The sequence below is a fragment of the Odocoileus virginianus genome, chromosome 7, assembly GCF_023699985.2.
Source record: "Odocoileus virginianus isolate 20LAN1187 ecotype Illinois chromosome 7, Ovbor_1.2, whole genome shotgun sequence".
NCBI classification, from domain to species: Eukaryota; Metazoa; Chordata; class Mammalia; order Artiodactyla; family Cervidae; genus Odocoileus; species Odocoileus virginianus.
Window position 1 is genome coordinate 68,494,322 of NC_069680.1, and position 12,231 is coordinate 68,506,552.

The window sequence follows — 12,231 nt, forward strand, 5'->3', positions numbered from 1 at the left end:
TTTGTCTCTGTCCCTCAAATGCAGTTGTCTCCAGACTGACCCCCCAGACAGAAACCATCTTCCTTGTCCCCTGAGCTCCACAGCCCCCTGGATAACTCCTTAGTTTCTCTGTTGCTGTGTCATCTGTCAAGGCTGGTCTCTCTTGCCCTCCCCACTCTGTCCCAACTACCAGCTCCTTGATAATCACGACAAATTCAAACCCTGATTTCGGAATCAGACTCCTTCCAGCTCTATACTTGGGTAACTCCCCAACTAACAGTTCGGGCCTTGCTTCCCCATCTATGCAATGGAACTGCTTCTCAGGCTGCACTGAGGGCTAGGCAAGGGCTTTGGAAAGTAAAGCAGTTACACAAATGAAGGCAGCTCTTCCCTGGTGCTGGGCTCTCATACTCCATTGCGACAGAGTCCCTCCAAGAGCAGGCTTGAGAGACAATAGGGCACTGAGAATACACTTGGTTAGCTGAGAGTTATATGAGCACAGGGCCTGGAACTGACAAGGAAGGTGATTCTTCTTTTTTTCTTTCGAATCTGCAGTATGCACTGATATAGGGAAAGGATGTGGGAGATGTGCTGAGGGCCCACATAGGGCAGGGAGCAAGCCAGCTTCCTAAGCAAGCCTGTTCTACTTCAAAGTACAATCACAAAAAAGGAGAAGCTATTCCTCAGGACAGGGTGAGGCCCTGTCCTGGACTGGGACCTGGGGAGCATCGGGGCTCCAGGATGCAGCTGGAGCATCACTGAGTGACCAGGCTCCTCCTGGGACAGAAATAGAGGAGAGGACTGTGGACTTCCAGAAAAGGGCCAAGCCAGCATTCCCACGCAGCTAGGACCCTCTGCTCTGCCCTCATGAATTGCCTCAGGTCAGCATTTTGCTGCCTGACCTCTTCCCAGGAGTCAGTTCATGGCCTGGAGCAGGTCAGTCTAGAGTTTAAGCTCATCTGACTTCAAGGCCCAAATCCCACCCTCTTCTCTGGCCACTCAGACCCCTGAGCCCCTGCAGCTGAGGCCCACCACTGTCTGAGCAAAGACCATCTACGCTCTGTCCCTCACTGATGCTCATGGCACAGCACTTAATAGCTGACTGAAACCCGTACTCTTGTTCCTTCTATTCTTGGAACAGACCTGGAAAACAAGCAGGGGAGAGATCAGAATCACACCTATTCTGCAGAGCGGTCTGGGAGGGCTGGCACTGGCTGGCTGGGGGCGTCAGGGTTCGCCGACCTCTGCGCAGTGCCTTCCTCTCTCCGAGCCTCGGTCATACATCTGGAGAACTGCAGGTGTTGGCTCAGATGCTCTCTCAAGCCCCCGGCCTGCCATTCATTTCCTGCGGGCCTCTCATGCCCGTAGGCTGCTGTGAAGCCCACCCCAGCACGTGGGGTAGATTCCCCCTCACTGTGGCTCCTCGCTCTCAGTTCCCCTTCTCGTCCTGTCTTGCCTTCTTGCTTTTTCTTGGACTGGCCCCTGTGCTATGGTACCTGCAAGTGCAGTTTTGGGGTGAGCGGGGGCAGGAGGGGAGCTAGCAGCCATCTGTCCTGCTTGCTGGCATTCAGGACTATCAGTCTGTGGGTCAGGGAGGGGGAGTCAGACCCAGTCCTGGTGGAGGGCTGGGGGTCTGGTAAGAGCATGACAGCCCCAGGCTGAGTCTGGAAGAGGGACTGGTTTCTAGAAGCATCTGGAGACAAGACCAGGCTTGGACAAGGAGGCCTGTATTCACAATGGGAGGTGTCTGCCTGTCCCCTCCTGTCACCTCTCATTCTAATCCCGCCTCTCGTCTCCAGCTTTCTTTGACTGACTCTCAGTTGCCACAGTCTCTCTTGGTCTGTCTGTCCATTTGCAGGGCCTGGGGGGCAAGGAACAGTGTATGCAAAAGCCTCCAAGGCAGACTTCTGTTATATTCAAAGAAAAACACATGGAGGCTCCTATTTTGGAGTTAACCACGTTTTAGCATTTACCCCTTCTTTTCATCTATTGGGACCCTCACAAAATAGAACCGGCCTCCCTTGGCGAAGTCGCATCTGTCCCTCAGATCTCCAGCCATGGTTGGGGTGTGTTCAGAAGACCACGCCCCACCGCCCCACCAGCCAGGGTGCACTGCCAGCTGGCACCAGCAGGGGGAGTCCGCCAACAGGTTGGAGGAGGCGGGATGGAGGCGGGGCCGCGAGGCCTACTGGGCCAATAAAGGCGGCGGTGCGCGGCAGCTGCTGACTCGGCCCTCTGGGCACTAGCGACCCTCCCCTTCCGTCCTCTCCGTTCGCCGGTAGATCTCTAGCTCGGACCCGCGCGCCCATGATGCTGGCGCTCCGCTGCGGCCCCCGCCTGCTCGGCCTGCTATCGGGCCCGCGCTCAGCGCACCTGCGCCTCCCCGCGGTCCGCGCTTGCAGCAGCGGCAGCGGCTCCCGCGGCCCGTCCTCTTCCTCCGGGAACCCGCTCGTGTACCTGGACGTGGGCGCTGACGGGCAGCCGCTCGGCCGCGTGGTGCTGGAGGTGAGACCACCGGGCCGGACCGCGCTGGACTGGGCCTGGGGGACGGTCCCGGAAGAGCCTTGGACCCCAGGCCGGCGCTGTGCCTGGCTCGCTGGGTGACCTTGCTTCCTGTCCCCCCCCACCCCCACCCCGGGCTCTGGGCCTCAGTTTCCCCATCTCTTAAGAAGGGTCATCGGACTGGTCTCTCCAGCCCTCCCCTTCGGATCTTTGGACTAGTGGGAGCGGGAGGGAAGGCGCCTGTGGAGGAGAAAGCTCAAGGTCAGGTCGAAGGCTAGGAGGGTCCGACCTGCTGGCCGGCCGCGGAGGGGCTCCGAGACTTCACCGGGTGGGCGCCTAGGCCCGAGCTTCGAGCTGGGTATCAGGGGGCTCAGGGGTCGGGGCGGCGGGCCGGCTGGGAGCTCACGTGGTGGCCCTTGCAGAAGGCGGAGCCGGCCCCAGCCCCGCCCCCCGCTATCGGGTAGTCAGGACAGCTAGGTGGTTTGGGGTCGCCTCCTCTCCCAGCAGTTCGGGCCGGCCTGGCCACAGGCTCCAGCCACCAGACAGACTTGTCATAGACCTCCTGGGGTCAGGGCACTGTGCTCAGAGCTCTTCGTCCCAACTCCAACCCCAGCCACCCTCCCAAGGTGACACTCAGTGCCTGCCCCAGCTCTTTGGGCCCGTTTGAAAAACAAAGCAAGAAACCTACATAGTCCAGAAAGTAACAGAGGGGAAGCTTGGGTGTAGCCTTCAAGTCCATTTTGAACAAAGGGGTCTCAGTTAAACCTCATTTCCTCTTTTGGAAAACGGAGAGCACCGGTTTCTTTTATAAGTTCTGCACCAGGGTGGCTCTTGAAACTGGGAGGCAAGAGGCAGGCTTGGATGGAGCTCCAGCCTTCTCTTTCCCCCACCCTCCTGCCTCTCTCTGAGCCTCAGTTTCCCACCTGCCCACTGGGGAGCTTGGACTGGCTCCCCCCGGAGGCCACCCTCTCCAGGCCCTGGGTCTCTGATGCTTTGGGCCCAGCTGAAGCAGCTCTGCCAGTTCTGCCCCCAGAAGAAGGCCAGGGTGGTGTTGTCATCTCTTCTGACAGACTGAGAAATCGAGGCTGCCCCTCCCAACCTGCAGTTCAGGAAGCAGCTGGCAGAAATGATTGCTTAGGTGGCCTCCCACGGAGGATTGTGAATGACGGGAATGGTGCTTTCCCTGGCTTGTTGGCCGTGTAGGGGGTTGGGTCCTTCCTTCACCTGCTTCTGGACTGAGTCTGTCTTCCCTCTCCTTTCCCGCAGCTGAAGGCCGACGTCGTCCCAAAGACAGCAGGTAAGACAGGGACCGGGGCCTTCTGAGTCTGGGCCACATGGAAGAGAGAGGTGCCTGGTGAGGTGGGTGGGGTGGTGAGAGGAGTCAGGGCAGGAGACCTATGGCCAGATGGGAGTACACCACCACATGTGGCTCAGCTGCTGGGGACGTTGGAGCAGCCTCTGACCCTCTCTGAGCCTCCTGGTGGAGGGTGGACTTACTTGGACTCCCTGCCCCACTGACCCAGTGCTACTCCTGCCACAGTGCTCAGATGCTGAGGTCAGCGCACAGGATGACTTGTCCCAGGTCACACAGTCAGCAGAGACCCCGGGGCAGGGGTCTTTCCATGTCCTGGGGGGTGGGTGGGTAGAGAGGGCGCTGGCTGGAACCAGCTGTGGCCCCTGCACTGAGGTCTGGCCCTGCTGACCTGCTTTTTTCCTTCACCCCACCAGAGAACTTCAGAGCCCTGTGCACTGGGGAGAAGGGCTTTGGGTACAAAGGGTCTACATTCCACAGAGTGATTCCGTCCTTCATGTGCCAGGTATGGTGTGCCTCTTGCTGCCTCAACTTCTTCTGTAAGTGGCATAGTGACGGGGCCACCTTGGAGAATGTCACGGGGATTAGCCAGTGTGGTCGTGCCTGGAAAGTACTGGATGGAGGGCAACCGTGGTCATTCCCTCAGCCTGTCCTTTCCCTCTGAGAGTCTGGAGCTTGTCCTGGCAGCCATAGTGCCTTCCCCGCCCCAGGAGTTAAGCAACAGGACAAGCGGCAGGTTGACCCTGCCTGGCAGGGCCAGGAGAGTGGAGTGGCAGAGGGAGAATGGCATTGGGGTGTGGATGTGCTGGAGGCTTTGGAGTAACAGCGTATTCAGTCTCTGCCCACAGCCCCCAGTGTGTCCCACCGAGCACTCGGCATAGGAGATAAGGAGGAAGGGGAGGAGGAGGGAGGCCAGGCAGAGACAAGAACCCACAGGTCCGGACTTGGAGCCTCTCTCCAGTGTAGGGCATCTTTCTCGGTTAAATGCGTTTGCTCTTTAGTCATGTGTTCGGCCTCTTTTCAAAAGCATTAGCTTTGCTGTGTTAGAAGTTTTGTGGGTAGGTGTGGCAGGCAAGAATTTCTGCTGGTGCCAGGGCCTGAGCCATGCTAAGGGTTGTCCTGTGTTAGGTCAGACCCTGCTAAGACAGGGGTTCATGTCTGAGGCCAGCAGGCCTGGAGGCAGGAGCATGGCTGTCATGACCTCTTTGAAGTCCTCTCAGCCCGGATTTCTGCCCCCAAGCTCCCCCTATCCTGACCTGATGGCTGTCATCACATTATGGTGAGTGGCATGGGTTGGGGCTGGGCCTGCTGACGTGTTGAACGTGAGGAATGAGGCGATTGGCGGGGGTTGTGGCTGTGGGACAGGCCTGGCCACAGCCCGTGGCTCTCAACTGCAGAGGCCCCCAGCTCTGCCTGAGGCTGTAGACTGAGCAGGAGCTGAAGCAGCTGTCCGAGCCAGGCTAGGGTCTTCCTCTCACCACAGCAGGCAAGGGCAGGGACTCCAAAGCTGGCGGGCTCTTGGAAGCATGGGATGGTGGCACTGGGAGGTCCGGTCCTCTCTGGGGACACCTTATTGGCATTTGTGGATGCTTCAGCAGGGCTGGTCCGGTCACCCCTCTCACCTGAGGAGGTTATCTCAGGAAAACAGCAATATGATGGTGGCTGGGGGCTGGGGCTGGCAGACCCTGGGCTCTTCTGTCTGCGGCTCCTTGTGGAAGCCTTGGGCAAACCATGAGGAAGACCGCCAGCCCTGGGTGGACTTTGTCCTGGGCTGGGTGAAGGGGAGATGCTGGGACAGGAAGGGGGCTCAGCGGAGGGACCTGGCTCTGCCAGCTGCTGCCGCTTCCTACAGACCACACTGGGGAGCAGGGACTCCTGGCTTCTTCCTTGTTTACCCTCCAAGAGTTGTGGGTAGAAAATTCTAGGTCACTTAAGAAGCAGCTCGAAATGGCCAAGAATTTTTAAGGATCATTGAAAATCTCACTCAGACAAAAATGAATCATTTGGGAACCAGGGTAGTTATTGGGGCAGAAAGTATTAAACCTTTATTTTGTTATTGTTTATGCTCCTTAGCATTATGTTAGCCCTTCTGTCATTGTGTGTTTTCTGACCCCTTTGCCTGAGGGCTCCCAGGGTGGGCCCTGGGTGCACTGGGGGCTGTGTGTCAGCATGGGAGCAGCACCCCTCTGCCAGCTTTGGTGGCGACACTCAGCCAGCGCTCCGTGTTCACAGGCCGGTGACTTCACCAACCACAACGGCACGGGGGGAAAGTCCATCTATGGAAGCCGCTTTCCTGATGAGAACTTCAAACTGAAGCATGAGGGGCCAGGTGAGTAAGGTTGCCAGTCCCCACCTGGGCAGTGTACCCTGAGCTGTGAGCCTGCCGCTGGCCACCCCAGCAGGCCTGGAGACTGCAACCTGATGGCTCCATATCTAGGGATGCACCTTCCTTCCTTAAGTGTAATGGGTGGGCTTGTTGGATTGTTCCAGAGGCTTTTTCATCCTGAGCTCTCAGTTTCAAAAACCTTTCTTTGACAACCTGGGAGAGAGAGCCATTAAGCAAAGCCCTAGCATTGTGTTACCTTTAGGACCCAAGGTGCGATGTGGAAAAAGCTAGAGTTCAGAGCTGGAGGTCCTGCCCCTGCTTTACCACTGAGAGCTTCCAGGAGGCCCTTCCCTCCTGTGTTGTCAAGGCAGACAGGCCCTGGGTGGCTGTGCTCTGGGCTTGGCTCTCCTTTTCTAAGCCCCAAGTATCTTCAGCCTCAAGCATCCTTCCTGTGGTTTATGTCATCCATTCTTGAACAACTCCCAGGTGAGATGCCTCCTGGGGCAGCCTGGTCATCCTACTTGTTTTTGCAGGTGTCCTGTCCATGGCCAACGCGGGCCCCAACACCAACGGCTCCCAGTTCTTCATTTGTACCACAAAGACAGACTGGTGAGTTGCTGGCTTCTGGTCCAGGCCCTCCGGGAAGCAGGGCTGGCCTTGAGCTGGAGGGGGAGGGTAGTTTGAGGCCAAATTCTCTGCTCTGGGGCAGTTGCCCTCACCCGGCTGAGTGTGTAAGAGGAGAAAGTCCCCGAAAGGACTGAGGAAGAATTTGGGATATTTTGCAACTCTGTCTTTTATCAGGCTTCCCATTGTTGCTGTAGCTGGAATTTCTCAGTGTTCTGAGCATGCACATGTGCACACACACACGTACACACAGGGAAGAATTCTTTTACCAAATACATTGGGGGAATGCTGCAGAACTTACCAGGCCTCAGGATGGCCTGTGGCAGAAGCCTGCTCACTTGGTTTAACCTGGCGTTTCCCAGCTTATTTGATCTTGGGCTGCACCTTGGAAAATGCTGCAGTAGAAAGCATTTGGATATCACACCGGATTTCTCATCAGGCATTAGTACCAGCCTGTGGCAGCTACCAGCCCCCCTGGAACCCTCTTTTCCATTGCCCTTGTATTTTAGGGATGTCTTCCCGGGTCAGTTTTCCCACTATCTAATCAGTTTTCTCTGCCCAGATTTCCCTGTGTCCTCACCCTGAGGCATCTCAGCTGGGTGAGGGGACAACAGCTGGCCTGGAGCTAAGACTTAATAAAGCCCATTTCCAAGGACTTTAGGGAGACCCAGGTGGTGGTGGATACTAGTGGTCTGTAGCCTCTGAATCAGAAGGGACACAGATGTCGGAGTGGGCAGGTTGTTGCTGGCCCTGCCTGCCCTCCATCTGTGAGACTCCTGGTGGATCCTAAAGTGTAACCAGTGTTGGTTGGTGGCCTTGAACAGAGCTGCCTTTTAGATTCTTGGGACTCTCTTAGATTGAGAGCTGCTTGGGACTTGTGTAGGTTCACCATACATATCATCTTGGCTCTCACCTTAGAGTTCCTGACTGTTAAGACGCTTCCATAAGGGCCTTCCCTGGTGCTCCAGTGGTTGAGTCCACCTTCTGATACAGGGGGTACAGGTTTAATCCCTGGTCAGGGAGTTCATATCCCACATGCCTCGTGTCCAAAAAAAAAAATTGTAACAAATTCAATAAAGACTTAAAAAAATGGTCCACATCAAAAAACAAACAAACAAACTTAAAAAAAAAATGATTCCATTTACACAGACTTATTTCTTCAGAGTAGTTCAGTATCCTATCATCTCCCTGTGCAGGATGAGAATAATTCACTCTTTGTAGGTGAGGTTGCCAGGATTCAGGTTGAGTGGCCCGGGCCGAGGTCACCCAGCAGGTGAGGCAGAACACAGCCTGGGAGGGAACCATCCTCTGGTGTGTGCTGGGGGACTCAGCAAGGCTCCACACGGGACCTGTGAGAGGTTGGGCCAGCTTTTCGGTCTGAGTTCCTTTCAGAACTGCTGTTTTTGGTAAATAGTTCCATGACCGCGGGACCGTGACCCTGGGTGACATTGTAGCACCCTCGTTTCTGCTTACCTGGCTCCTTTCTCCTCCCAGGCTGGATGGCAGACATGTTGTGTTTGGCCATGTGAAAGAGGGCATGGACGTCGTGAAGAAAATAGAATCTTTCGGCTCCAAGAGTGGGAAGACATCCAAGAAGATCGTCATCACAGACTGCGGCCAGTTGAGCTGACCCTGTGTGCTTCCAGGAGGCCTCTCAGGAATGTTAGACCCCACAGGACCCACCGGGCAGCTTCCCCAGCGCCCTCCCTTCCCCAGCGCCCCGTTTCTGGACACCCATTGTAGACACAGGGTCACCGCTCCTCATAGACATCGCCTGTGACCGCCTGGCTCAAGTTCACCTGTGCCTCAGGCACACATGATGGGTTAGCTTTGAAGGCGGTTTCTGCCTCTTCTTTGGCCACAGGGGAAAGGCAGTTGCTATAAAGGGCTGTCATATCTGTTTAATATTGTCTTTCTGATCGGAATAGTTTCACAAGACTCCCTGGAGCTGAAGCTGTGACACTAACTACTCCAGGCTGTGGTGTGACCTGAGTTGGTGGCACAGGCCACAGACCTACAGAGCTCGGCCTTTGGAGCACATCCAGGCCTTTGTGACGGTCCCACAGCTGAGGCCTTTAATCCCAGCCACTGTGAATCCCGTTGGTTTGCTGCTCTTGTATTTGGGGAGAGCCCGTTGGGGTGGAAGCAGCTGAACCGGGGGACAGACCTACTGCAAGTTGTGCCTTGTCAATGTGAATTCCCAAGTTGAAAATAGAAATAACCTCTAAGTGCTATCTATGTGCTCTGGAAGGAAGTCAAAATGTATTTTCCTGGTGGGCTTTGATTTTTTTTTCCTGTGTGTTTAATAAATTAATCTATTGACTATGTACACAATATACTTTTGGAAAATTTCTTTATGTTTACCTTAAATGTGAAAATAAATCCTATTTTCTATAAAAAACTGGTGTCCTTGCCTTTAGCGAGCACTGTCTATAACACAAGTGTTTGGAGCCAGCATTTATTGTTAACTGCTGTTACTCTGTATTCTTTGGAGGACCTTTACATGGACTTGCAGTCCGCCAGCTATCTCTGAGGGTATGCTTGTCATCCTGTTCAAGAGAAGAGGAAACAGGCTCAGACAAACACTCTCAGCATCCACAGCCCACTCGAGAGCCCTGGCGTGCCTCTGGGTGACTGAGCCTCAGTTTTGCTCAGCAGAGTAATGGGATAACAGTGCCCAGCTCACAGGGTGTTGAAGGTTGGACATGATCTGTGTCAAGTACACAACATGGGCCTTGGCATGTGGTCTGGAGGGACAAGGGCAGCATTTCTGGTGTGTCTGGGTCTTAGAAAAGAAGGAGCTGTGATTATGTCGGACTAGATGTGGACTTTACTTCCCTCTATGCCATTTAAATTTGGAGTTAAATTACAGGTATTTCTAAATTCACAGGGAGGGCAGATTGAGGGGTGGGAAGAGAGTAAGAACTTCCTTAAACAGCCAGATAATAGAAGAATCACAAGATGATTAGCATTGCCTCACCTTGGAGTTCCCCAAGTGTGACGGTGTGTGGTCCCAGATCCTTGTAGTCATTCTCAGCTCACCATGGCTGGACTTTCTATAGTGGCTCAGCGGATAATCTGCCTGGCAATGCAGGAGACTTGGGTTCAATTCCTGGGCTGGGAAAATCCTCTGGAGAAGGAAATGGCAACCTATTCCAGTATTCTTGCCAGGATAATCCCTTGGACAGGAGCCTGGTGGGCTACAGTGCATGGGGTCACAAAAGAGTTGGACATGACTTAGCAACTAAGAGCAAGAAATAAGTAGAGGATTTGGGTCACTAGAGTCATGGAGAGTTTCTGTGAAGTCAATTCAGCTATATGGGCTGGGAACTCAGCTCATCTAGTAGTTCTCAAACAGCTCTCAAAGAGCCTTGAAGCGTCCTCCGCCATGAGCGTGGGCCCCTGAACCTCCTTTCAATTGTTCAGTTGCTAATTCGTGTCCGACTCTGCAACCCCATGGACTGCAGCACGCCAAGCTTCCCTGTCCTTCACTATCTTCTGGGGTTTACTCAAACTCATGTCCATTGAGTTGATGATACCATCCAACCATTTTGTCCTCTGTCACCCCCTTCTCCTCCTGCCTTCAATCTCTCCCAGCATCAGGGTCTTTTTCAATGAGTGGGCTCTTCACATCAGGTGGTCTTTCAATCATAGATACCCTCTTATGTTTTCTAAAAGGGATTTCATTTGAAGAGTGGGATCTTGAGCCAAGTGTCAATAACAGTTATTGCTCAGTCCATCCAGCATTTTATAAATGGGTAAACTGAGGCTGCCAGAGAGGTCATGGTTGCCAAGGTGACTTCCTGAGTCAGTTGGCAGAGGAGGGACTAGAATCCTGGACCTGACAGACCAGATGGCTTTCTGTGGGAGGCGTTTCCACAGACCCCCTTTGTCTTCAGATCACACACATTCAGAGGTCTTTGAATTTCTTAGGTCAAAGCCAAGATTTCAGTCCCTGTGGTTTCCTTTTGACCTCTGGGGATTCTGGGAGGCAGTGGTGCTGTTGACAAGTGTGAGGGCCAGCCCCTTGAGGTGTGACCGCTGGACCCCTGGTGACTTCTGAGGGGTTGCAGGGTCACAGAGCCTGTGGGGCATGTGTTCAGTTCACAGAGCATTTCCTTTTTGACAAGGAGGAAGCATATGTGTATGTGCGTGTGTGTGTGCGTGTCCCGCCCATGCAGAGGAGTATGTATGTGTGTGTCCCTCCCATGCGGAGGAGTCTAGTGTCGGGTAGGGGACGAAAGTATTCAGGAATTTCCTAAAAACAGAATTTCCCAAAGATGGGAAGAGTTTCCTAGAACTCTTGCACAAGATCCCAAATGGTCTTACTATACAAAGCCGAGCCTACGCAACAGACAAATTAAGATACTTACTTGTTGCTGGGGCACAGTGCCTAGTGCCTGAAGGAAACAGTGAGCCATACACGCGCTCTCACAGATGGAATCGTATGTGGACGTCATGTAAACACGTGTTTAAATATCTGAAATAGCAGTTTTCTGAGACAATCCAGGAGAGCTTTTCGAACTGACTTAACTGAACCTTCAAACCATGACATTTTTGCACCTTGTTTTACATCCCTGGATATGTTCCAGTGCCTTCTGGCTTATAGTCTATGGGAACTTGAATAGAATTAGTATTCTGCTGTTGTGTGAAACTTGTATAATCTTAATTATGTTGAGTTGGTTCATAGTGCTTTTCAGGTCTACTATATCCTTATACTTTTCTATTTATTCTGTTAATTTTTGAGAGTTTAATATTGAAACTCTAACTAAAAAAATCTTAATTTATTGACTTAAAAATATTGTAATATATAGTGGAACTATATGTAACTTTGTATTCTCCAAGCATCCTGTAAATATGTTATAATGCTTTCATAATTTAAAAACTAAAAAAATTATAAAAGCTAAAAAATGATTTCATTGAGGTATAATTTACCTGCAATAAAATTCACACATTTTAAATATACAGATCATGACTTGACAAATTCATACACTGAGTAATCGCCACCAAATTAAATTAAAAACATACCTCCATAAAGAGATGGAGAGCTTCCATCTCTCCAGAAATCTACCTCTGTGCCTGATCCCAGGAACCCAGTGATTCTGTCTCTGTGGATACATTTTACCTGTTCTAGAACGTGGCAGAAATGGAATCCTACAAGATTTACTTTTTATGTCTGACTTCTTTTGTGTAGCATGTATGAGGATGTGGGAAAATTTAACACACGGCTGGGCTTTGTAGAATGTTGCTCCATGAAAAGGAATGTCAGCCAGTGCTTCCAAGGTCTGGTAAGGTCTAAAGCAATGCTTCTCCTAGGAATCATGCAGCGCTGGGAAAGCATGCAGATTCCCAGGCCATGGCTGAGACCTGTGGAATACCACTTTCTGAGGGTGGAATCTAAGAATCTGGATTTTCAGATAATAATTCAACTAAAGATTGAGAATTTGTAGGTGAGAGGGGGGCAAGACTGAAAAGGGAGACCACCAGA

General features: G+C 52.8%; 1 protein-coding gene and 1 long non-coding RNA gene across 2 annotated transcripts; one reads left to right on the forward strand and one right to left on the reverse strand.

Annotated features, from left to right (window-relative positions):
* Nucleotides 1-2,201: 2,201 nt before the first annotated feature.
* PPIF (peptidylprolyl isomerase F) lies at nt 2,202-8,458 on the forward strand. Its single transcript, XM_020878107.2, has 6 exons — nt 2,202-2,484; nt 3,748-3,778; nt 4,210-4,298; nt 6,026-6,122; nt 6,653-6,728; nt 8,238-8,458. Exons 1-6 carry the CDS (start codon nt 2,287-2,289, stop codon nt 8,371-8,373), a joined length of 627 nt encoding a protein of 208 aa, XP_020733766.1. The 5' UTR covers nt 2,202-2,286; the 3' UTR covers nt 8,374-8,458.
* A 359-nt stretch (nt 8,459-8,817) lies between these two features.
* Nucleotides 8,818-11,834, reverse strand: LOC110127752 (uncharacterized). Its single transcript, XR_002310912.2, has 4 exons — nt 11,772-11,834; nt 11,117-11,223; nt 9,724-9,825; nt 8,818-9,292 (listed from the first exon to the last, which is right to left on the reverse strand). It is a non-coding gene; the product is annotated as an uncharacterized lncRNA (long non-coding RNA).
* Between the last annotated feature and the right edge of the window lie 397 nt (nt 11,835-12,231).